The sequence below is a fragment of the Schistocerca cancellata genome, chromosome 7 (assembly GCF_023864275.1).
Source record: "Schistocerca cancellata isolate TAMUIC-IGC-003103 chromosome 7, iqSchCanc2.1, whole genome shotgun sequence".
Taxonomy (NCBI): Eukaryota; Metazoa; Arthropoda; class Insecta; order Orthoptera; family Acrididae; genus Schistocerca; species Schistocerca cancellata.
In genome coordinates this window covers 178,838,364-178,865,641 of record NC_064632.1, presented here as the reverse complement: position 1 = coordinate 178,865,641, position 27,278 = coordinate 178,838,364, and the positions used below count along the sequence as shown (strand labels likewise).

At 45.1% G+C, this 27,278-nt stretch overlaps 1 protein-coding gene across 1 annotated transcript in view; it reads left to right on the top strand.

The window, feature by feature from the left end:
* The window catches only part of LOC126092580 (uncharacterized), a 36,020-nt gene extending 9,973 nt beyond the window's left edge, over positions 1-26,047 (top strand). The window contains exon 2 of the mRNA XM_049908268.1: positions 25,726-26,047. Within this exon, the coding sequence (XP_049764225.1) occupies positions 25,726-26,017 (292 nt within the window). The 3' untranslated portion in view covers positions 26,018-26,047. The remainder of the gene's footprint in view (positions 1-25,725) is intronic.
* Positions 26,048-27,278: the final 1,231 nt, after the last annotated feature.

Sequence of the window (27,278 nt, the reverse complement as noted above, 5' to 3'; positions counted from 1 at the left end):
CGAGTTGATTAACATTGAAGTTAGCCAATCAGGCCGTTGCGCGTAAATTCGAGAGGCATGCCAGATACAATTAGTATCAGCTTTTGTCATAGCGTCGATGATAATGCACGATACTGCTCAGCCTTTGGCTCGACTTCGAGCCTTACCACCATCCCATGTCCAACTGTCGTATCGCTGTCTCGTTCGGCAGCGCCGGGTCTTGGTGAAGGGGGGAGCGGAGGGGATGCAGACCAGACCAGGGTATCTGCCCCGGGGGGAAATTTCACGGGGCGCTAAATATTCTTGACGAAGCGCCTTAGCATCCAGCTCATGCTGGTCTATTGATCATTCATATGATTTTGAAACGCATCACAGTCGTTTTTTGAACATTTTTGAACACATTCTGAGTTGAAACTTACTGGCAGATTAAAACTGTGTGGCGGACCGAGACTCTAACTCGGGACCTTTGCCATTCGCGGGCAAGTGCTCTACCGGTAGAGCACTTGCCCGCGAAAAGCAAAGGTCCCTAGTTCGAGTCTCGGTCCGGCACATAGTTTTAATTTGACAGTAAGTTTCATATCACCTCACAATCCGCTGCAGAGTGAAAATCTCATTCTCGAAACATTCCGAGTTGATTCCTGAACTAATCATAAGTTGTTTTTGAATGCGTGCATAGTGTACGTGATGCCTCTGCAAGGGATATCCCCGTCGGGTCTAGAAATAAAAAACTTTCCCCCAGAAAAAAGGGGGTGGAGCTATATGGTCTGAGCCGGATAAACCCGAACAGGTGAATGTCAATCGCTGTTTGTTTATTTGGTTGATTGGATGCGCGAATGATCAGCGTTGTTACGATTATTAGAGAAATCCATAGATTCAGTCTACCAGAGTGGAAATAAACGAATAACAGGAATAACAGGTGAGAAAGCTTACATATTAATCTCCTCAGTGTATCCAAGAAAATGAAATTGTGACAGAAAATGTTTGCCACATCGCTACACTACTAAGGGCCAGTTGTACAGTCCCCGGTTAGCAGCCGCTTAAGTTCTATTCTTGGAATAGCGCGAAAACGTGTTGTACGAACACATAATAACGCCTAACCAGAGAATAAATACGAGACAACTGAACTGATGATTCTGGCAGGGTTAGTGAAGTTAACCGAAGAATAAGTTTTGTCAAAGGCAGGAATAGTTACAGAATTAGTGATGGCAAGATTGTTTGTTAGAACGAGGAAGAAGAAGAAACGGGGACATCACACAAATGATACGAAAGAATAGGACGATTCCAAATTTATACAAAAATTTCGTTCTACTACTTTTCGATCTCATGCTTGAGGGAGTGGAGCGTGTGAATGAAATGTGGGACTATTTCCTAATATAAGACTGTTTGCTTGTAGTAGGACTAATAGGCATCGGATATTGGTACATCGTGAATTATATTCTACCGTTTTATTTATGTAAATGAAGTACATAAAAATGACCATTTGAGCCAAATGTGTACGGGGTGGTGGCAGGAAGGGCATCCGGCCACCCTTAAACATTAACCTGCCAAATCCGATTAACGATGGATGACCCTGCGGGACAAGGCTCAAGCGATAGATAGAACTGGTCTAGCTGTTTCCCCAACTTAAATCCCATCCATAACCTGTAGGATGCGTATTGCAGCAAGGCCATATGCATCAGCGACGATCCAGCAGTTGATAAACGCGCTGGTGTAGGAATGGAACACCTACCACAAAAACTCCTTAACAACTTTGTGGTCAGCATGGATGCATCTTGCAGAGCATGCCCTGCCGTCTGTGGTGGCCACGTACCCTATTAAAAACCATGTCTCGGCCTTTGCGTACTTTCCAGAAGACAATCATTAATCACAATGACTTCAGTGTAATTATTGTCTTTGAATAAAAGTATTATTTCTTTCGTATCATTGCGTATTCCTTTCAGTTACCTCCTGTGCTGTAGTGTACTGTAGCATTTCCTTCTATGTGTGGTCCACCTTTCATCGAGCTATGTCATTTGGCAGCGACACATCACGCAAAAGTTACTTTCACTCCTAACCCAGTGTATATTCGGACCATTTGCCGTTGCTACGTACCACCTGAGCATATTGACACGAGTCAACTTCAGATCTACAGAATTAAAGACAGAAACTTTAGACGTACGTATTAGAAAACATGTAATGCAAAGATAAAAGTTGCTATGTAGAACTCATTAATATACTGGGTGATCAAAAAGTCAGTATAAATTTGAAAACTTAATAAACCACGGAATAATGTAGATAGAGAGGTAAAAATTGGCACACATGCTTGGAATGACATGGGGTTTTATAAGAACCCAAAAAAAAACAAAGTTTACAAAATTTCCGACAGATGACGCTGGACAGCAAAACGTCAGTGACTGCGCATGACAATCGTGTATAAAAGGAGCTGTAATGAGAGAGAGAATCAGATGCGCCAGCAGTCGCAGCATGTTGACGTTACCTGAAAAGGTGCTTTTAGTGAAGCTGTATGATCAGAATGGGGAATGCGCTAGTTCAGCGTTACGATCCTATCGCCATAGGAAGGGGATTCGAACGGGTAAAGGTCCGTTGACAAATGCAGCTGTGGCGAGAATGATTTCGAAGTTCGAAGCCACGGGTTGTTTAGACGATAGAGCCCGTAGTGGCCGACCGAGCACAAGGCGTAATGCTGCTGAGACAGTTCAGGAAGAAATGGAGACTGTAGCGGGTTCGTCTATGCGCGGGGAAGTCAGCGCTCGAGCAGTCGCACGTCGCACCGGCATTCCATACACTACCGTTTGGTTGGCACTTAGGCGTACCCTCCGATGCTATCCGTACAAAATCCATCAGCATCATGAACTGTTACCTGGCGATTTAGTGAAGCGGAGGGCATTTGCGGTGTGGGGGTTTCAAAAGATGGCGGAAGATGACGATTGGTTGAGTAACGTGTTGTGGACCGACGAAGCTCATTTCACGCTCCGAGTGTCTGTCAACGTCCACAACTGCAGAATTTGGGCTGCCGAAAATCCTAGAACTGTCGTGGAAACTCCATTGCACGACGAGAAAGTCATGGTATGGGTTGGATTTACCACATCTACCGTTATCGGGCCTTTTTTCTTCGAGGAAATCCGTGATTCTGGTTTTGTAACTGTTAGTGTGACGGGTGAAAGGTACGCCGATATGTTACAGAATCGCATCATCCCCAGCATGGCTGATAAACACCTGCTGGAACGTACGATGTTTATGCAGGATGGCGCTCCACCCCATATTGCTAGACGCGTGAAAGATCTCTTGCGCGCGTCGTTTGGTGATGATCGTGTGCTCAGCCGCCACTTTCGTCATGCTTGGCCTCCCAGGTCCCCAGACCTCAGTCCGTGCGATTATTGGCTTTGGGGTTACCTGAAGTCGCAAGTGTATCGTGATCGACCGACATCTCTAGGGATGCTGAAAGACAACATCCGACGCCAATGCCTCACCATAACTCCGGACATGCTTTACAGTGCTGTTCACAACATTATTCCTCGACTACAGCTATTGTTGAGGAATGATGGTGGACATATTGAGCATTTCCTGTAACGAACATCATCTTTCCTTTTGTCTTACTTTGTTATGCTAATTATTGCTATTCAGATCAGATGAAGCACCATCTGTCGAACATTTTTTGATCTTTTGTATTTTTTTTTATTCTAATACAATCCCATGTCATCCCAAGTATGTGTGTCAATTTGTACCTCTCTATCCACATTACTCCGTGATTTATTCAGTTTTCAAATTTATACTGACTTTTTGATCACCCGGTACATACTAGAAAGATTACTGGCAAATGCGTTTCATTCCTAAGCTTTGTACTGACATACGTACCCCTTCAGCCCAAAAAATTTCGAGACTGGTTTAACAAAAAATATAGAGAACTTGAGATAGTGGTTTTAATGCTTAATATGACTGTGAGATAGCGACCATTCTGGCTGTAGATGTTCACGAACAACCTTACCCTCATGTTATCCATAAACCTCCCGTAACGTGAAAGTGAGTCGGCATTCATGAAATGATAGTTCGGGATTCTCCAATGGCATTTGCTATCTCATGCTATGACATCAGCTTCTATTGTGCCAAAATTATCCATGTCACAGATTTTGGTAACAACTTCGCTAAGTATTTCTACTGGTACCGAAGTGCGATTACTGAACGCCCACCTTTGTTAAACTTCAATCTTCAGGAATTACCATTTCACATCAACGTAATAGAAGGAAAGGACGATTGGGTTTAACGCCCTGTCGACATCGAGGTCATTAGAGACGGAGCACAAGTTCGGATCGTGTCAAGGATGGGGAAGGAAATCAGCCGTACCCTTTCAAAGAAACCATCCCGGTATTTGTCTGAAGAGATTTACGGAAATTACGGAAAACCTAAATCTGGGAGGCCGAACGCGAGTTTGAACCGTCGTCCTCCTGAATGCAACTCCAGTGCACTAACCACTGCGCCATCTCCCTCGGTTCTCACAATCGTGTCAAGCTGATGTACTGAGGTAATTGTTACGGCCAATTACGTCTTCCTGTAACGTTACTCGGAAGTTACGTTACAAGATGTCCCTGACCCAACATTCTCTCTGTGATCAGCTCACTGTTTAGGCTGCTGTCGTTTGAATTAACAGTGCAGTACTTGACGGGACTGCAACCGTATTAGTATTCAGAAGTTATTTCAGAATTGTTGTTTTCGTTTTCGAGTGGAGTATCGTTGTTTGAAACTCTGGTGTCTGATGGCAGTGACGCCGGCTCATAACGCAGCTGATACCCGGGTAGAGGAAGGGTATCGTGACGAGCTGTGGTGTAGTTCGCCAGAGAGTGGCTGTCGGAAGGACGTGGCAGTGTGATGGATGGCCATGTACCGCGTCGACTCGGCGCGCCAGCCAACGTACACTGACGTTACGGTGGGAATCCGCTTCTGTTGCCGGACGCAGTATAATGCTTAGTTCGTGTTACTGTTAATGTACTCATCTCAATAGCCATTACGGCTACGCATTTTTCTTGTTGGCCGGCCGGTGTGGTGGTGGTGGTTAGTGTTTAACGTCCCGTCGACAACGAGGTCATTAGAGACGGAGCGCAAGCTCGGGTTAGGGAAGGATTGGAAAGGAAATCGGCCGTGCCCTTTCAAAGGAACCATCCCGGCATTTGCCTGAAACTATTTAGGGAAATCACGGAAAACCTAAATCAGGATGGCTGGAGACGGGATTGAACCGTCGTCCTCCCGAATGCGAGTCCAGTGTGCTAACCACTGCGCCACCTCGCTCGGTGGCCGGCCGGTGTGGCCGTGCGGTTAAAGGCGCTTCAGTCTGGAACCGCGTGACCGCTAGGGTCGCAGGTTCGAATCCTGCCTCGGGCATGGATGTGTGTGATGTCCTTAGGTTAGTTAGGTTTAATTAGTTCTAAGTTCTAGGCGACTGATGACCTCAGAAGTTGAGTCGCATAGTGCTCAGAGCCATTTGAACCATTTTTCTTGTTGTGGGTTGACTTTAAGTGATGGATACATTGCGAGATGCCAAGTCTTTACTCGTTCCCACGTAATAACAGTTACCTTCTTTTCCCTATTTCCCGGTCGCCGTCTTGTTTTCTCTTGGCGTTGTGGTCCTGTTATGCAGTGCCACGTATTTAACCGCGGACTTTGTTTCCGACTGCAGTGGAGCGAGGGCTATAAGAGAGCTTCTACATTTAAGTAACTCACTACGATATCACAAAAAATTGTGATGTTGATTAGGGTTCCTGGTCACGTCGGTCTGACGGGAAATGAAGCTGCAGACGCTGCTGCCAAAGCTGCAATCCTCCTACATCAGTCTGCTAGCTCTTCCACCCTTCCACTGATGAACTACAGCAGTATTATGGGATGGCCATTAGAAATAATACTGAGAATTTCTTGAAAATGAAGCAGGCGGTATGGCTACCTTCTTCCACAGACTGTCATCTGATGAAAAACCAATACACCACCTTTGCCCTCCTGGACCTGATTCATGGTGCAATTACCGCAATGCCGAGTACTCAAACAGTCCATACAGCCATAAACATTCTATCCCAGCAGCAGTCGTGGATAACATAAAACCTATTTACAGAGACCTGGCAAACCCTGAATTACTGAAGAAGTGTCTGCATGGTGAAACTCAAAATCCCAATGAGTCGTTCAGTAATCTTATATGGACTCGCTTACCAAAAAATATTTTTTGTTGGAAAGAAGACACTAAAGTGGGATGGCGGGGGAGGGGGGGGGGCAGTGATGCTGTTATTGCTTTTAATGATGGGAGTCCAGAAGGAAGAAAAACTTGGAGAAAGATCAAGAGGATGATATACTGCATGGTGTAGGGTGCTTATGAGTGACGAAAATAAAAAATTAAGCATATATTAAATGAGTTACAGTCTTTTGAAACTTTAGAAGCCGTTTCTGAAAATTTACATTTTCCGTTCCATTTTTCCCTAAATCTCAGAAATCACATCGAGTATAGCATTCAAATTTTCAGGGAGTAAAAACGTACATATCCTGAGTCTACTGAACTAAAAGAAGAACATAATGTTACGTATAATCAAAATTATTTAGGATAATGTACAAAAAAGTACACAAAATTTTAACTGTGTAATTAAAAAATTGTATTTCCGAGAGCAGTGGCTAAAATGCAATTATTATAGTTTAGTAGACTCAGAACATTCAGTTTAATATCCTGTAAAAGTTTCATGTCAATAGCTACAGTGGTTCCTGATATACATGGAATCCAAGTCACTAAATTTAACATTGTCGGGATAGGGTGTTCCAACTCTCCTTAAACACATTTGCTACCTGTGGCTCATCACTTATGGCCCTTCCATTTAATTCAATAGAAATGTTATCCTGTTCTTTGGGCAATTGTGCTGTCCCTCGTTTCGCTACATTCTACACAGCCTTAAGCCTGTTCTCAGAACCGCTGATTTCTGACATAATGTGCATGTTCCATGATATTCTTATAATTTTTCTTAGTAATTTTGAGTAGTTTTTTTAGTGTATAACTAGTGCAGAATCCCTATTTGTTCATACCGAAAGATACGTTGTCGTTTTCCTTTCACAACGTACTTTAGTTCCTCTAGTGATCATGGATAGCTGTTAAATGTCCTTTCTGATTAGGTCATGCCGAAAGCTACACTCCTGGAAATGGAAAAAAGAACACATTGACACCGGTGTGTCAGACCCACCATACTTGCTCCGGACACTGCGAGAGGGCTGTTCAAGCAATGATCACACGCACGGCACAGCGGACACACCAGGAACCGCGGTGTTGGCCGTCGAATGGCGCTAGCTGCGCAGCATTTGTGCACCGCCGCCGTCAGTGTCAGCCAGTTTGCCGTGGCATACGGTGCTCCATCGCAGTCTTTAACACTGGTAGCATGCCGCGACAGCGTGGACGTGAACCGTATGTGCAGTTGACGGACTTTGAGCGAGGGCGTATAGTGGGCATGCGGGAGGCCGGGTGGACGTACCGCCGAATTGCTCAACACGTGGGGCGTGAGGTCTCCACAGTACATCGATGTTGTCGCCAGTGGTCGGCGGAAGGTGCACGTGCCCGTCGACCTGGGACCGGACCGCAGCAACGCACGGATGCACGCCAAGACCGTAGGATCCTACGCAGTGCCGTAGGGGACCGCACCGCCACTTCCCAGCAAATTAGGGACACTGTTGCTCCTGGGGTATCGGCAAGGACCATTCGCAACCGTCTCCATGAAGCTGGGCTACGGTCCCGCACACCGTTAGGCCGTCTTCCGCTCACGCCCCAACATCGTGCAGCCCGCCTCCAGTGGTGTCGCGACAGGCGTGAATGGAGGGACGAATGGAGACGTGTCGTCTTCAGCGATGAGAGTCGCTTCTGCCTTGGTGCCAATGATGGTCGTATGCGTGTTTGGCGCCGTGCAGGTGAGCGCCACAATCAGGACTGCATACGACCGAGGCACACAGGGCCAACACCCGGCATCATGGTGTGGGGAGCGATCTCCTACACTGGCCGTACACCACTGGTGATCGTCGAGGGGACACTGAATAGTGCACGGTACATCCAAACCGTCATCGAACCCATCGTTCTACCATTCCTAGACCGGCAAGGGAACTTGCTGTTCCAACAGGACAATGCACGTCCGCATGTATCCCGTGCCACCCAACGTGCTCTAGAAGGTGTAAGTCAACTACCCTGGCCAGCAAGATCTCCGGATCTGTCCCCCATTGAGCATGTTTGGGACTGGATGAAGCGTCGTCTCACGCGGTCTGCAGGTCCAGCACGAACGCTGGTCCAACTGAGGCGCCAGGTGGAAATGGCATGGCAAGCCGTTCCACAGGACTACATCCAGCATCTCTACGATCGTCTCCATGGGAGAATAGCAGCCTGCATTGCTGCGAAAGGTGGATATACACTGTACTAGTGCCGACATTGTGCATGCTCTGTTGCCTGTGTCTATGTGCCTGTGATTCTGTCAGTGTGATCATGTGATGTATCTGACCCCAGGAATGTGTCTATAAAGTTTCCCCTTCCTGGGACAATGAATTCACGGTGTTCTTATTTCAATTTCCAGGAGTGTATTTTCCAATAATGATACGAATTTATCGTGGAATAGATTAAATTTTAGGTTAGCATTTGCTTCTTTATAAATTTCATCGCAAATCATCTCTTATAAACAAATCTTGAAACATTTGTCCCGGAGTTACTAATTATTCTAATTGACTTCCACTGAGGAGTATCAATACTGTAAGGCACTATGTTATACTGTAGGTATCACGATCAGAGAGAGTATTTGTTACTGGGTGAACAGTTATTTTCCTACTCTGAGCTTCATTAAAGAAAACATTATCATTCAGGGTCCAGTTGTTTTTATTCGTCTGTGCTGGAGTGTCCAGTTGTTTTTCTTCATCTGTGCTGGAGAGTAGCTTACTGAGATAATGTGGCATGATCCAAATAAGGTTTCCAGATCATTTCTCCTACCAGAATCCTCCAGAAAATCTACATTAAAGTTGTTGTTGTCTGACAGAGAGCATAGCAAGGAATCCAAAGTAGTTCAAAATTTCCCAGTGGGGATCTGTGTACAGTTACAATTAAAAGTGAAGTGTTTTTGTAGTATTTATTCACAAACATACACTTCTATGTGCTGATCCGCTACAAAATCTACTTTTCTCAATGTTTATCAACTTTTGTTCTGTCTCAATGTATGTAACAAGTCCTCCTTTTTCCATATTAATTCTGCCTGAGTAATATGCTAGAGTGTAATCTTTTATATTAACTTACTTGACTCTGTGCTTATCTGGTGCTCAGACAGGCACAGGATGTCTGTCTTTTGAGACTTCACCAAATATTCCAAACAGACAAGAAGGTCTTCTACTTTAATACTCAGTCCTCCAATATTTTGGTGAAATAGCTAACCCACTTTTCTGTACATTCTTAAGCATTTTGTGGGGCTCGTCTGTTATTTTGAGTTCATTCAAAACAGTGTCCTGGATCCTGATTCTCTATCTATCTCTTCAAGAATCTAGTACACCACTATCTCCCAATTGTAGCTACAGACTCTGCACTAATGACGTTTCGTTTCAATCAACAGCAGCCTGCTCAGCTTAGTGTTCACATGTCTTACAGCAATGATAAGCCAGAGCTGGCCATGCAGCAGTAGAACCTACACAAAAGTAACGTTTTTGTGTGTAGTTGCCACTCCAATTTAATCCAGGTCACTCCTAATTAAGTAATTGCTGTCCTTATCCAAGCTCTTCCCCCGCTTGATTTTGAAAATGAAAATGCCTTGTTGCATCAATTTTGGGGTATCTCATCAGTGAGAAAGACATTGATGCGCAGAACGGGGTACTAAGGATAATGTGTGTTGTACCCTCTAGACCCTCTTGTAGCCAAGAGCCCCACAGGAAATTTACTTTTATGAACTTGGTTGTTAACAATCCAAGTTAGAAAAGAACGGTAACATTCACGAACAGAATACAAGAAGAGTAAATGAGTTATACTACCTGTCACTCAGCACACAGAAAGGAGTGAGGTATTCAGCTTTAAAAATCTTTGACCGCGTACTCGATGATGTACAGAATCTAATAGATAATAAAATTGACGTGAAACAAACTGAAATCATACATGCCCGACAAATTATTCTTCACAGAGTAATTTCTTAATGCACAACAATATGGCATTTGTGTCTGCTTGTATTTTTATAGAGAGAGAGAGAGTGTGCAAATTACTGAAAGTATTTCACTATAAATGAATGTGAGTTTAAAAAAAACCTGTGGCTTATGGTTTCAATGCTGCCATATTTCTCTACCTCTTCCACTACTCCTGCTGGTGCTCATAGTTTAGATCTAGTTGCCTTCAGTCTGTTTTCATTGTTGTACTTGTCAACACTACTTGTACCTATCTATACTATATATGTCACAATAATTTCTAGATGTTAAATTCCGTGTTAGTTAACATATAACATGCTTATCTAATTGATGTAACGCAAAATATGTATGTAGAATGTATGGTAAGATGTTCAGGGCCTGGTGGCCAAAACTTTGCCACCTTAATAAGAATACAAGTAAATGAAACAAATACTTTTCACTGAGGAAGTGTAAAACATAGACGCAGGAAAATCCTTCTAAAACATAAGAGGTGGACTGGATTTTTTAGTCAACTGGTATGAGATGGCAGATGAAGAAAACCTGAGATGCTATGTTACCAAGACGGTGGGCATATGAAAATAATGGAATCCTTCCAAGATGGAGAGTTTCCCAATTTTCCATCATGTTGATATATGCCCTTGTAAACGGTCAAACTTGTTTGTCAGATTTGCTGTTTGCATCCACAGGTTTGTCAAATAAGAACACAGAAGAACCAACAAAATATGTCACTTTTGAAGCAAGCACCGTATAGTCACGAAGTATTTTTGACATTAGTGGGAAAAGAACGAGATGCAATGTAGGATACAAACGTTGAATCTTTTAAATCTGGCGCCGGACAGAGTGGCCGAGCGGTTCTAGGCGCTACAGTCTGGAACCGCGTGACCGCTTTGGTCGCAGGTTCGAATCCTGCCTCGGGCATGGATGTATGTGATGTCCTTAGGTTAGTTAGGTTTAAGTAGTTCTAAGTTCTAGGGGACTGATGACCTCAGAAGTTAAGTCCATATGCTCAGAGCCATCTTTTTTTTTAAATTGGCAACTGACAATTCGTCAAACTTTATGTATTTGTCAAGTTATCTGTGCTGCTCTGCTGATGTGCTTCTCAAACATAGACTGTTTGAAGAGAGTGAGAAAAATTTTGTTTGACAACCCTTTTGACAAACAAGTTCTACCGTATACTCATATCTTTGCCAAACAATAGCCAGTTGCTTACTAGATTATTATCTAGGGATTAAAGATAACAGTCTAGCAAGCAACTGGCTTGACAGACGTATGAGTAAACGGCAGAACTTGTTTGTCAAACGGGCTGTAAAAGTTGTTCTCACGCTTTTCAAACATACTCCATGTTTGACAAACACACAAGCACAGATAATTTGGCAAACACGTGAAGTTTGACGAATTGTTTGATCGTCACTGGGTCCGTAACATAACCACACAGGTTGTTCTCTGCTGTCATCTCACACAGTACATGACTTGAAATTCCTGTTTGTCAAACTGTTCTCATTTTAGAAGGGGCCACCCTGTATAGCTCGTCACGCAACACGGCGAGAGACTGTCCCCCGCTCTCTCTTGTGCAGGCCGCGGTTTCGGTGCCGGCCGGAGCAGGTGTTCCGCGCCGAGGCGACGGGGGTCGCGTTCGGCGCGTCCCGCTCGCTGCAGCAGCGGCCGGCGGCCGGCGTCATCAAGCCCGGACCTGGACCCGGGCGCTACCCGCGCCTCCCGCCCACCATCCGCGACATATCCTACCACAGCGTCTTCCTCAGCCGCACCCAGCGCAACCCCTTCCCCATGCCGGAGCGCATGGACATCTACGTCTGACCCTCCCACCAAATCCCAGTGCCCAGAGTGGCAATTAGCGTCGTAGTTATTTTTCCTAGAGCTCTCCGTCCCGTCCCGTGTCAATAAAGTAACTACTCGAACGATTTGAGAATCTATCTCTTTTATACACTAAAGCAGAATTGTCAAAGGAAGACGCCTGTCGGTTTCAATGGGCTAGACGCGCTTGTATTGTATTGTATTGTATGTTAACCGGGGACCTAGAAACGACGGAGAGGCTCCGTCCCCACCGCAGCCGCAATGGTCCACAACGTCACGACGACTACCGCAGTCCACTTCACCCCTCCGCCGCCCCACACCAAACCCAGGGTTATTGTGCGGTTCGGTCCCCGGTCGACCCCCCCCCCCCCACCCCAGGGAACGTCTCACACCAGACGAGTGTAACCCCTATGTCTGCGTGGTAGAGTAATGGTGGTGAACGCGTACGTGGAGAACTTGTTTGCGCAGCAATCGCCGACATAGTGTAACTGACGCGGAATAAGGGGAACCAGCCCGCATTCGCCGAGGCAGATGGAAAACCGCCTAAAAACCATCCACGGACTGGCCGGGCGGATTCGTGCCGGGGATCAGGCGTTCCTTCCCACCCGGAAAGCCGTGCGTCAGACCACACGGCCAAGCGGGCTGGCCCCTAGACGCGCTTACTTCACACACTTACATCAATCAATCGACTAACACTATTCTGAGTGCAATTTTGTCATATGACGACATGGTTGGAGACCGTGGCTGTTATTTGACGACAAATGTTGATGACGTTGAGACAGCAACCAGCCACAAATTTATTTTAAGTTTCTTTATTCAAAAGGTACCGTTACCGGTTTCGAATCATTACAGTTCATTGTCAGACGGCCTTCATGCTTTCATTAAAAGATGTGGTGCTTTCTTTACTGGTTAGTTGTCCTAAAATATAAATAATACATAGTTATAAGCACGTGACACAGATGGTTGCGTAACAGATTTGCATTGGGTTGTGACTTACGTGAAATGTCGGTTTGGAGTATTTATTTTCAGATTTTTCGTACAACAGATGATGTTCGTAGTTTTTCGCCACATTCTTATCGTTGCACACATAAACTTGTATAATCGAGTGCTTCAGATTTGTCACTGAATGCATTTCCACCACATTCCTACCGTCGCACACTTAAATTTTTATCACTGAGCACTTCATATTAGTCACAGAACAGACTTCTAAGATGCACCGCAGGTTTTGATAGATGCAAAGTGTTTACAAACATATGAGTGCCAAAGATGGTATGATATATCGTAACATTATAAAGATGACCCATGTTTGGAAAACTATCATATATTCACTTATGTAACTCTACACCAGTAAAGAGAGACATTGATTTTGTGAATATTAGAGAGAATACTGATACACTAATTATAAAGATGTTCCATGTCAAAGATTTCTTTGCCGGTCGGTGTGGCCGTGCGGTTCTAGGCGCTTCAGTCTGGAACCGCGTGACCGCTACGTTCGCAGGTTCGAATCCTGCCTGGGGCATAGATATGTGTGATGTTCTTAGGTTAGTTAGGTTTAAGTAGTTCTAAGTTATAGGGGGCTGATGACCTCGGATGTTAAGTCCCGTAGTGCTCAGAGCCATTTGAACCATTTTGAAAGATTTCTTTAAATTTTACATATATATTTATGGGTAAGACAGTACACTATTTATTTACATTTAGCATCATGAGAATTGTAGTAACATATAAATTTGCTACATTTATATGTTATTACAATCCTCATGATGCTAAATGAATATAAATAATGTACTGTCTTACACACACACACACACACAAACATATATATTATATATCTTTATAATTAGTGTAGCAGTATGTTCTAATATTCACAAAATCAATGTCTCTCTGTACTGGCGTTCCAGTTAGATAAGTTATTATATAAATTTATGTGTGCAACGGGTAAGAATGTGGCGAAAACTACGATCATCATGTATTTGACGAAAAATATGAAATTAAATGCTCCAAACCGACATTTCACGTAAGTCATATCCCAATGCATATCTGTTACGCAGCCATCTGTGTGGCGTACTTATAATTATGTATTATTTATATTTTAGGACAACTAACCAATAAAAAAAGCACCACATGTACTAATGAAAGCATTAAAGCTGTCTGACGATGAACTGCAATGATTCGAAACCGGTAACGGTACCTTTTGAATAAAGGAACTTAAAATAAATTTGTGGCTGGTTTCTGTCTAAACACCATCAACTATTCTGAATAGTTGGCGAGGTGTAGCAATAGCTGCGAGCTGTGCGTGAGGGAGAGAGGAAGGACTGCAAAGCGAGAGGGAGGGTGCGCACTACGTACCTTAAAAATACTACACATCCAATGAATTAGCAGTTGCAAATAAGGACGACTGAACTGAGTGACGACAATGAAAATTTGTGGCGGAACAGGGCTCGAACCCAGAGTTCCCGCATATCACGAGCGATCGCCTTCCCTGTGGCTATCCGTGCACGACTGATAGTTAGACCCGAACTTCTATATGTCGTGAACCATGCGTCTACGAGCTGTACTCGTACATCCATTATGTATATTCCCGTACAGGTCAGACGCTGTACTTGAAAACCGCTTGTCCAGTATCGGCAGATAAATACGATATTGCAGTGCCTGTGTTATTATGATTACAATGCAAAGTTCCTTTCGACATGCATGTATGTCATAACACATGCAGTGCAATATCGTATTTATCTGTCGATACCGCGCAAGCGACTTTCAAGTAAAACGTCTGACCTGTACGGGAATAAACATAATGGATGTACGAATATAGGTCATAGACGTATGGTTGACGGCATATGGAAGTGCCGGTCGTTGTGCCCGAGCGGTTCTAGGCGCTTCAGTCTGGAACCGCGCGACCGCTACGGTCGCAGATTCGAATCCTGCCTCGGGAATGGATGTGTGTGATGTCCTTAAGTTAGTTACGTTTAAGTAGTTCTAAATTCTAGGGGACTGATGACCTCAGATATTAAGTTCCATAGTGCTCAGAAACATTTGAACCATATGAAAGTTCGCGTCTGCCGGTTAGTGGTGCAGGGAGAGCCAAATGGTGTGCCGGCACGGTAGCTTAGCGTGTTCGGTCGGAGGGTTAACTGCCCCCTGTAATAAAAAAAAAACTGAGAAAACGGATCAACGATTAACTTGAACAAGTGTTATGTGACGTCCACCCCGACCAATGGAACGAACGATAATGAACGAAATGATATCATGAAAAAAAAAATTGTAAAGCATCCCCTCGCTGTAAGCGACAAATCTGGGTTCCATTCCCGGTCTGGCACAAAGTTTCACTATCGTCATTCCATTCTACAGATGGTGGTGGTCCTTATTCGCAACTACTAATTCATTTGATGTGTTTCGTAACGTCTGTGGTCGCCGCAGTGCCTGTTCATTTGGACATGCATACGTATCCAAAGGAACTTCGTATCGTAATCAGAATAACACAGGCGCTGCAATACCGTATTAAAAATATTAGGACGTGAAACGTCACATATCTGTTTCAGTGTCCTGTGAGATGTCAGTGCCCTTACATCATACCTCATACCGATTCACTTAACAGAAGACTGCCAGTTAGGGGGAAATGCTGCGCAGTTCGAGGTGAGTGCAACATGTGATACCAGCCGAAGACCCAAATCTGTGAATGAAGCACAGTGACACGTGAAAAGGTGTCGTCGTACTGATGAGAGAGCAGTATGTCACAAGAAGGCCGGTCGTGCGGTAGCGCTCTCGCTTCCCGTGCCCGGGTTCCCGGGTTCGATTCCCGGCGGGGTCAGGGATTTTCTCTGCCTCGTGATGACTGGGTGTTGTGTGATGTCCTTAGGTTAGTTAGGTTTAAGTAGTTCTAAGTTCTAGGGGACTGATGACCATAGATGTTAAGTCCCATAGTGCTCAGAGCCATTTGAACAAGAAGGCCTGATACAATGCAACACTAACTATTCAGCCACTGACACAACAGAAGTAAGCGTCTGAAATACGAAGTTAAGAAAGTCTGAAGCCATTAGAACTGCTGACCGAACGGAAAGACTAATACACATGATGTCATTGCTACCCCCATTGCAGCAGAGCGCACTGGAAGCTCCAACATATATATTACACTTCCCTTAATCAGAGATCTCAGTTTCAGTTGTTACGTAGAGAGGGGAGGTTACGTCAGTCTACCCGCTGTGTGCGTAATCATCTACTATCATCTATAGAGCTGCAAGTCTCACTGGAAAGACTCTGTCAGTCCACGCACTAGCACTTACTTTTGGGTCATTACTATTTGGATGCAAAGACCGCCATGAACCTGCTGGCCTCAATGTAAGCTTGACCAGCGAGGCTAAGAAGCTGTTCGCCATTTTCCATTTTGAGGGGGAGCGACTGTTGCTGCTCGCCCCATGATGCTGCCGGCCTCTGTCTCCTGACTAGAAGCCACTGATCGAACTCTGCATGACAAGTAGTACCTCAGACTAGGTTGAAGGGCGAGTCTCCTGGGTACATGTCTTCGACAGCAATGAGAGCATTTTAGATATCAGCTCGCAGAGCTGAAACAATTGAATGAAATGATCATATGCCATTGATGACTGGGAGACCCCACATGGGGTACTTCGGCCACCGAGTTCCAAGTCTTCCCAGGTGACGCCATATTGGGAGAGTTGGGTGTCGATGATAATGAGGGCAACACAACACCCAGTCACTGAGTGGAGAAAATCTCTGAGCCAGTCTGGAATGGAACACGGACCCACTCTATGGCAGTCAGACATGTTGACCACACAACTAAGGAATTGGACTGCTCACAGAGCTGCTGTCTATCCTGATCCAGCACAGGCCACGCTGGTTACGACATTGGTGGGCACTGACCAGCCACGATGTTAAAGCTGTTACGCAAGCTGTTCACTATGTAGCAGTGCTACCAGACAGATGCATGCCTGCTGCTGCTGAAGGGATCTACACACCACCACCCCAACTGAGCTGCCAGCGCCCTGGAAAGGCAATTATTTATTTCTGTACAATAAATGTCACTGTGAATAATGTTTTCTTGGACACCTCGAGCGTGAACAGTTCCTCGTCACAGAACCCTGCTTGGCACAATCCTGACAAATGTTGGACTCTTGGACCAGACCCCTACGCTGCCAATTTACTCTCTCCGTAGCTGAGATTGTTAAAAGACGCCTGCACGGTGGCATCCGATTTAGAGTGATGCATGACGTTCTATTGCTGGAATGATGCGTCTCATTTTCATACTTTATTTGGATTCAATTCAACTAATTTCAGTTGATAAATGCTCGTGACTATATCAAGGAGCCTCAGTGATTATGACGATGAAAACATCAATTAATATGTTAGTTCTTTCTACATATGTCTTTCTGTAACTGTTTTTAGTAATTATTTCATAGCCCAGAACTGTGTTTGTGTACAGCGAGGTTGAGGTCCCCTGACGCCTGCAGAAATGAGGACCCCTTTCATCCAAGAGCCTGGAGTGTTAAGCTGGCTGCGTGGTGGCATTGCTCAGACCCTTGGGCCCATCCTCTTGCTGACCGAATAGTGGTTCACGGAGCACCCTCATGTTGTGTTTAGTCTGGCCACCTTCTTGCGGAAATCAGATAACACAGTAGTCAACACTTGAGTTTGGGCCAACTCATAGATTTTTCAAGGTGACGCAGTCGACTGTAGCTGTTGACAAAAGAACTTTGTTTTCACGATGGAAACGCCTTCCCAGAAGCGAGTGAAGTGGGATGGCAATCACCTTGTGGTACCGTGATTAGCTTGGAAGTCCTCCTCCTCAGCTGGAAAAGTCAGATCACATGTAGAAAAATTGGAACAGAGCGCATTATTGGTTCTCAGCAGTCATCTACCAGAGGGGATAACCAGAAAGCTAGTTGGCTGGGAAGAAAACTCGACTGCAGAATTGGGATGTAAGACAGAATTGCTAATATTATACCCTACTGGCCATTAAAATTGCTACACCAAGAAGAAATGCAGATGATAAAAGGGTATTCATTGGATATATATATTATACTAGAACTGACATGTGATTACATTTTCACGCAATTTGGGTGCACAGATCCCGAGAAATCAGTACCCAGAACAACAACCTCAGGCCGTGATAACGGCCTTGATACGCCTGGGCATTGAGTCAAACGCAGCTTGGATGGCGTGTACAGGTACAGCTGACCATGAGCTTCAACACAATACCACAGTTCATCAAGAGTAGTGACTGGCGTATTGTGACGAGCCAGTTGCTCGGTCACCATTGACCAGACGTTTTCAGTTGGTGAGAGATCTGGAGAATGTGCTGGTCAGGGCAGCAGTCGAACATTTTCTGTATCCAGATAGGCCTGTACAGGAACTGCAACATGCGGTCGTGCATTATCCTACTGAAATGTAGGGTTTCGCAGGGATCGAATGAAGGGTAGAGCCACGGGTCGTAGCACATCTGAAATGTAACGTCCACTGTTCGAAGTGGCGTCAATGCGAACAAGAGGTGACCGAGACGTGTAACCAATGGCACCCCATACCATCACGCCAGGTGATACACCAGTAGGGCAATGACGAATAAACGCTTCCAATGTGCGTTCACCGCGATGTCGCCAAACACGGATGCGACAATCACGTTGCTGTAAACAGAACCTCGATTCATCCGAAAAAATGACATTTTGCCATTCGTGCACCCAGGCTCGTCGTTGAGTACACCATCGCAAGCGCTCCTGTCTGTGATGTAGCGTCAAGCGTAACCGCAGCCATGGTCTCCGAGCTGATAGTTCATGCTGTTGCAAACGTCGTCGAACTGTTCGTGCAGATGGTTGTTGTCTTGCAAGCGTCACCATCTGTTGACTCAGGGATCGAGACGTGGCTGCACGATCCGTGACAGCCATGCGGAAAAGATGTCTGTCATCTCGACTGCTAATGATACGAGGCCGTTGGGATCCAGCACGGCGTTCCGTATTACCCTCCTGAACCCACCGACTCCATATTCTGCTAACAGTCACTGGATCTCGACGAACTCGAGCACCAATGTGGCGATTCGATAAACTGCAATCGCGATAGGCTACAATCTGACCTTTATCAAAGTCGGAAACGTGATGGTACGCATTTCTCCTCCTTACACGAGGCGTCACAACAACGTTTCACCAGGCAACGCCGGTCAACTTCTATTTGTGTACGAGAAATCGGTTGGAAACTCTCCTCATGTCAACACATTGTAGGTATCGCCACCGGTGCCAACCTTGTGTGAATGCTCTGAAAAGCTAATAATTTGCATATCACAGCATCTTGTTCCTGTCGGTTAAATTTCTCGTCTGTATCACGTCATCTTCGTGGTGTAGCAATTTTAATGGCCAGTAGTGTATATAATCCTTCTATAGGTTAATACTCCGAAACTCGGATATTCTTGTTTTATTTAGTACTGTACCATTGGTCAGAATATTGCAAAAGCCATCTCATTAGTGCACAGCGAGTCATGTAGGCTCAGAAGCGAGACATAGTCTGGAGAGTGGGCAGGAATTACTTCTTCTCCCGAGGGCACCGAGGAAAACCTCCTTCTCAGGCAGTCGGTGAGCAAGGACTTCTCCTCCACTGCAGCAATCAGCAGCAGATCATGGCACATGTAGACTTCTGCCTAACGACTTGGAGCCTTTGATCAGATAATGCAAGCTTAGGCAGATGAGTGACGAGTCTTAGGAATTATCTGTAGGTGCGATGATAGGAGCGAGTTACTTTTGTGAACATTGTAAATTCGTGGAGAGTTTGAGGGAATTATTTGCAGTTCATCCTTTAACACAATATGCATGTTCTAAATAACCATTCTTTCGGTGTAATCAAGAAATGACTGAGCAGTCACCCCGAGCTTGTACTTTCAAGTTTAAGTTATTAGTTGACGACATCACATGTCTCCATTATCTTCCGATATTTGCCAAGACATTTGTTTCTTTCAAGTTAATCCAATATTGATTGTGTTCTTGGCGTCTGTGAACTGCAGTTACATCTTGTAATCAAATTTACTCTTTTGTCAGTAAACAGTAGAAGTATCGTAGTAAATTTATTTGATTTGGTACAGTATTTTATTTCGTAGTCAGATACTCTCCTTTTGTTAATTATATTGCTATGTAGTTGATCCAGGTCTCATGTTTCATCAGTTCATCATTTTCTAATTATTTATACTACTTGTACACAGTTTTAATTAAAATATCTGAGCCTATGGAAGCTTACATAGTATATCCGGCTGCTAGCAGGAGGTTCCTGGTTCGAATCCTCGTGGTAGAGGAGAGGTGGTGGTGTAAGATTCCTGATCACCAGTCTTGGCGCCAGTGTCCTGGATTAAATTCCAAACGCCCTCATCTCGTGGTCGTGCGGTAGCGTTCTCGCTTCCCACGCCCGGGTTCCCGGGTTCGATTCCCGGTGGGGTCAGGGATTTTCTCTGCCTCGTGATGGCTGGGTGTTGTGTGCTGTCCTTAAGTTAGTTAGGTTTAAGTAGTTCTAAGTTCTAGGGGACTGATGACCATAGATGTTAAGTCCCATAGTGCTCAGAGCCATTTGAACCATTTTTTGAAATTCCAAACCTGTCTGCAGTGCTCATGACGTGGGGGCATGTAGCACTGTTGATGGTGATCCGTCTGTCGGATGGGGACATAAGCTCAGCGGTCCCTTTCGTGCCATTCGAGAGGAGTAGGCTATGTGCTGGCAGCAGATTTCTCGCTCTCTCTTCCGTCATGATGATGACGATCATCATCGTCGTCGTCGTCGTCGTCGTCACCACCATCAACACCACCACCATCATCATCGTCATCATTGTCATCATCATAAAATACAGACATATACGCATCTCTTACATTCACCTACACTCCACAGATACACATATAACACAAAAAAGATGATTCAAATGCCTCTAAGCACTATGGGACTTAACATCTGAGGTCATCAGTCCCCTGTAACTTAGAACTACTTAAACCTAACTAACCTGAGGACATCACACACATCCATGCCCGAGGCAGGATTCGAACCTGAGACCGGATCGAAGCGCCTAGAACCGCTCGGCCACAAAGGCCGGCTGCCGATGACATGCCTCGCTCAGGACCCCCAAGGGCTACTACTGAAGTGGATGACCGCTACCTACGGATTATGGCTCGGATGAACCCTGACAGCAACGCCACCATGTTGTATAATGAATTTCGTGCAGCCACAGGATGTCGTGTTACGACTCAAACTGTGCGCAAGAGGCTGTATGATGCGCAACTTCATTCCTGACGTCCATAGCGATGTCCATCTTTGCAATCACGACACCATGCAGCGCGGTACAGATGTACCCACCAACATGTCGAATGGACCGTTCAAGATTGGCACCAAGCTCTCTTCGCATATGCCTCCAACCAGACAATCGTCGGAGACGTGTTTGGAGGCAATCAGGTCAGGCTGAACGCCTTAGACACTCTGTCCAACGAGTGCAGCAAGGTGGAGGTTCCCTGCTGTTTTGGGGTGGCATTATGTGGGGTCGAAAAACGCCGTTGGTGGTTATGCAAGGCGCCGTAACGGCTGCACGATACGTGAATGCCATCCTCCGACCGACAGTGCAGCCATATTGGCAGCATATTGGCGAGGCATTCGTCTTCATGGACGACATTTCGCGCCCCCATCGCGCACATCTTGTGAATCACTTCTTTCAGGATAACGACATCGCTCGACTAGAGTGGCCAGCATGTTCTCCAAACATAAACCATATCGAACTGCCTGGGATAGATTGAAAAGGGGTTTATGTACGACGTGACCCACCAACCACTCTGAGGGATCTACGCCGAATCGCCGTTGAGGAATGGGACAATCTGGACCAACAGTGCCGTGATGAACTTGTGGGTAGTATGTCACGACGAATATAGGCATGCATCAATGCAAGAGAACGTGCTACTGGGGATCAGAGGTACCGGTGTGTACAGCAATCTGGACCACTGTATGGTGGTACAACATGCAATGTGTGGTTATCATGATCATTAAAAAGGGCGGAAACGATGTTTATGTTGATCTCTATTCCAATTTCCCGTACAGGTTCCGGAACTCTCGGAACCGAAGTGATGCAAAACTTTTTTTGATGTGTGTATTTCCAGTGTGGAGACGTTATTCCTGGTTAGGCCCATAATGAGCTTAAGTAAACGCTAAGTGCGGAAGAACGTGAACATTTTTGCAACATTGTCTGTTGTGTGTAGTAAAGGAAGACTATGGAGACGATGATTGTTTGTGTCAGTAAGGCAATGAACCCTGCCATAAGGCAACATCTGTGAGGCAATGGTTTTTGGACAGTAACATTCCTCAAATGAACAGGCATGTCCAGAGTCCCTACCTGAACCCAATGGAGTTCCTTTGGGATGAGTCAGAAAGTCGATTTCTCTCCAGACCCCAGTGTCCAACATCACTGCCTTCTCCGGTTTCAGGTTCTCGAGAAATGTATTAACAAATCGGTGGAAGTGAATGAATGAAATTGTGTATTGTCGGAGCTCTCCAGTCATGCACAGAAATCTGGAGGTCACAAAGCATGAGGTCAGCATAGCTATATCGCCAAATGGGACTCGCCTCGCAACACGATGTAGCTGAATAAATGGTTTATGACAGTTTTTGTCAATCAGCGAGCGATGGCGGTACACTGTGAAGTGTGAAAATGTTTTCCAGTACAAAACGACTCGTAGACTCCCTAACAACACTTGTATGTCTTCACACAGGGAAGAATCGTCGGGAAACTGGAAGAAGGATGAAGTGTTACTAGTGTAGCCCAGGAGTTTGGTATTGCTCACAGCGTTGTTTCACGTGCATGAGGAGCATTCCGAACTACAGGACAGTAAGCGGTCGGCCGTGATCAGATATAGCAGCACCGCTGCACTGTGCAACACGCAAGAAGGGACCCACGTGAAACAGTGGTTGCAATTGTGTTCTCCTCGTATGAGAGGAGATTCAGTCTGAGTAATGATTCTGGACGTTCCATCATGCGGGGAGAGGTGGTTACACTCAGTGCGTCTAGGAGCATTGTTGAACATGATAATTTTGGTAGTCCAGATGTTATGGTGTAGGGAGCCATACTGACCTCCAAACTGCAGTATCGGCCGCTATCTGATGGGCCGCACTTTCAAATAGCGCGCCGCCACCTACGCAGCCGCATTTCCTACAGCCGCCACAGCGGCACGAGAGCGCTGCCACGAACGATTACGCAGCTGCCAATCTGATGCAAGCATCCTCTCTCCGGGCCTCCAACGACGGGTCTACTTAAGTTAGAACATTCATGCACTGATCTTATTTGTCGGCCGGGGTGGCCGAGCGGTTCTAGGCTCTTCAGTCTGGAACCGCGCGACCGCTACGGTCGCAGGTTCGAATCCTTCCTCGGGCTTGGATGTGTATGATGTCCTTCGGTTAGTTAGGTTTACCTAGTTCTAGGAGACTGATGACCTCAGAAGTTAAATCCCATAGTGCTCAGAGCCATTTGATCCTTTTTTTTACCCCATTTGTGTGTCTGGCAGTTCAATAACATTTACAGAAACTTCCTGGCAGATTAAAACTGTGTGCCGGACCGAGACTCGAACTCGGGACCTTTGCCTTTCGCGGGCAATTGCTCTACCAACTGAGCTACCCAAGCACGACTCACGCCCCGTCCTCACAGCTTTACTTCTGCCAGTACCTCGTCTCCTACCTTCCAAAGTTAACAGAAGCTCTCCTGCGAACCAGAGCTTCTGTTAAGTTTGGAAGGTAGGAGACGAGGTACTGGCAGAGGTAAAGCTGTGAGGACGGGGTGTGAGTCGTACTCGGGTAGCTCAGTTGGTAGAGCACTTGTCTGCGAAAGGCAAAGGTCCCGAGTTCGAGTCTCGGTCCTGCACACGGTTTTAATCTGCCAGGAAGTTTCATATCAGCGCACACTCCCCTGCAGAGCGAAAATCTCATTCTGGAAACATTTACAGGCTTTGACTGGCCAGGGCACCTGATCTACTGAGCAGTTACTGTATTTGTAAATCTACGGTATTTGTATGTGTTTCAACATTCAAAGCTACTGTTAAGCCTAGTTTACACGACGAAATTGGGTTGCGCCACTCGCTGCGAGGAGTGAGTTGCACGCAAGTGGTTTCATATATGACTGTAGACATGGCGACACGATTATACACTTCAGTTTATCGTTTTGTGCATCCCTGAGTTGTGGTGGAGTCAAAGCTTGTTGCGTGGAATAGCTGCACAAGAAAAAATAAGAAACGTTTTTCGATTCATGACTGGATGAAAAAAAGGCGTCAGCTCGGTTGTTCAGCATCCTTGCTGAAACAATTCAAACCTCCTGTTAAGCCTAGTTTACCCGACGACATTGGGTTGCGCCACTCGTTGCGTGGAATGAGTTGCACGCAAGTGGTTTCATATATGACTGTAGACACGGCGACACCAGTATACACTTCAGTTTCGTCGTTTTGTGCGTCCCTGAGTCGTGTCTGAAATGAAACGTTTGGCAGCTGCACGTCGCACGAGTTGTGATCGAGTTAAAGCTTGCTGCGTGGAATGGCTGCATAAGAAAAATAAGAAACGTGTTTCGATTCGTGACTGGATGAAGAAAAGACGCCAGCTCGGTTGCTCAGCATTCTTGCTGAAATAATTTATAACGGAAGATCCAAGAAGTTCTTTTAATTGTCTTAGAATGTCACCAGAACTGTTCACGTTTTTTTTCTAAATGGAGTTAGTTATGCGATAATGAACAAAGGTACTGTAGTGCATGAAGCACTGTCGCCAGAACTGAAATTACATGTCATTTTGCATGCTATAAGATACGGTTTTAGTTGGTGATGACACTTTTTCGTTAACACCAATAATTATTAACATAATCAGTAGTAAATATTAACGTTAGCAACAATAATAATTCGAAACAGGCTGCATTGAGAAGAGAATGGTTTGCAAGCTACTCTCTTGAAGATACATCTGTACAGTGGCAATATTTCAAAATTCTAACATATGTGAATGGGGAGCATTGCAGTGACGTTTTAAATAGTGAATATTGAATAAAGAATGCAGCTTCTTGAATTTGTGTAGCCTTCCCTCCTGTCAACAATATTCCTTAACAAAGAGTTGGCCAACTCGAACGAAGGGATTTTAGTCTTGTAGACGAGAGCATTGCTACAGCTAGAATTACACTTTCTTGTATCTTTATTAATTCAGTTGTATATGTGCTCCTAACTCAATAAGTTTTGCCCTGCAGCTCAGATACTGTCAAATCATTTGTTATGATCGCACAGGACGGTCTCAGCGGCAGCGATGTGTTGCTTATTTTTGTAATCAGCGTCACTGAAATCCCACAAACACCTACGCAAAGCATAGATATCCAAAAAGCGAACTTTATTCTCCGTTCCCCACTTCATTTTTCAGTTTGTCTACACTCTACGAAAACACATAACCTCAAAACTCATGCAACTAGTGTCGCCAAAGTTGGAACACGCCGAAAGTGTTTAGTTTCACCAACGAGTTGCGCAAACACGCGGAGCGCACGCGCAGTGGCCGGTAACGCAGTAGCCTGCAACCTAGTGTCGTCGTGTAAACTAGGCTTTAGCAACTGACGCCGCAACTGCAGCAACAAAGTTATGTATTATTTTTGCTATTTGATATAAGATGTAGAATAAATTAATATCTGAATTCTCTGTTCATGAGCAGCATCTGTTCCTCGCTCCTCGATCCACTAAAGAACCACACAGCTTGCAAGGAAACAATTACACAAATCTGTGAAGATATACCACTCACTGATCAACGTCATTGTGACTCCTTATTCCATTCCCATGCGCGTCTTTTCAGGGGTGCATTCGGTCCCGACTTTATAGATGACAGTTTGCGGAATGGATTGGCCTTCCTGCTCATCCGACTTAAATCGCATCAAGCATATGTGGGACGCGTTGGAGAGACATACTGCAACACGTCCAGCGCACCAGCGACCTTCCAGCACTTGTCAGCCGCCCTCGTGGAAGAATGGAATGCTCTACCAGAAGAACTTCTTACCAACCTTGAGGCCAATAAGGGAGCGCGGTGCAGAGTATGCATTGCCGTCCACTGTGATCACACTATTAAGAACCATGTCCCACTTTTATAATGTCCAAGGGGTCAACATGAAACGCGGTGGCTTCAGTGTAATTATTGTCTTTGAATAAAAGTATCATTTCTTTTCGTTTCATGGCGTTTTTCTTTCAGTAAACTGTTTTGTACTGTACTGCAGCAGTGGTTTTTGTGTATGGTTCAAGTTTCATCGAGTTACTCTACTTGGCAGTGACACAGTCACTTTCCTCCTTAAGTTTTGCGCACCAGTGTTTTATAAAAATATATGTATGTGTGTTCCACCTGTTCTCCTAAACCACCGGATTGATTTTTCCGTGGGCAAGGCACAAGGTGGGGACGGATAGTCCACGTCCCTCACTTACACGGTGTGACTCTCTACCAACCAAAAAGCTATCGAAAGGTTACAATGTCACATCATCATTGAATTTTCTCATTTTCAGAGTACTGAAGGGTGATCTGTTTAAATTGTTAAAAACCATTAAAAAACCAATATCGCATAATTTTATATTTAAGACGACCATCTTCAGGTTTTTAACATATTTTTGTCGTGTCCAGCATGTTGTTGTTGTTTTGGTCTTCAGTCCAGAGACTGGTTTGATGCAGTTCTCCATGCTACTCTATCCTGCGCAAGCTTCTTCATCTCCCAGTATCTACTGCAACCTACATTCCTTCTGAATCTGCTTAGTGTATTCATCTCTTGGTCTCCCTCTACGAGTTTTACCCTCCACGCTGCCCTCCAATACTAAATTGGCGATCCCTTGATACCTCAGAATATGTCCTACCAACCGATCCCTTCTTCTAGTCAAGTTGTGCCACAAATTTCTCTTCTCCCCAATTCTGTTCAATACCTCCTCATTAGTTACGTGATCTACCCATCTAATTTTCATCATTCTTCTGTAGCACCACATTTCGAAACTTCTATTCTCTTCTTGTCCAAACTATTTATCGTCCATGTTTCACTTCCATACATGGCTACACCCCATACGAATACCGTCAGAAACGACTTCCTGACACTTAAATCTACACTTGATGTTAACAAATTTCTCTCCTTCAGAAGCGCTTTCCTTGCCATTGCCAGTCTATTTATATCCTTTGCCACCGTCATTAGTTATTTTGCTCCCCAAATATCAAAACTCATTTACTACTTTAACTGTCTCATTTCCTAAACTAATTCCCTCAGCATCGCCCGACTTAATTCGACTACATTCCATTGTCCTCGTTTTGCTTTTGTTGATGTTGATCTTATCTCCTCCTCTCAAGGCACTGTCCATTCCGTTCAACTGCTCTTCCAAGTCCTT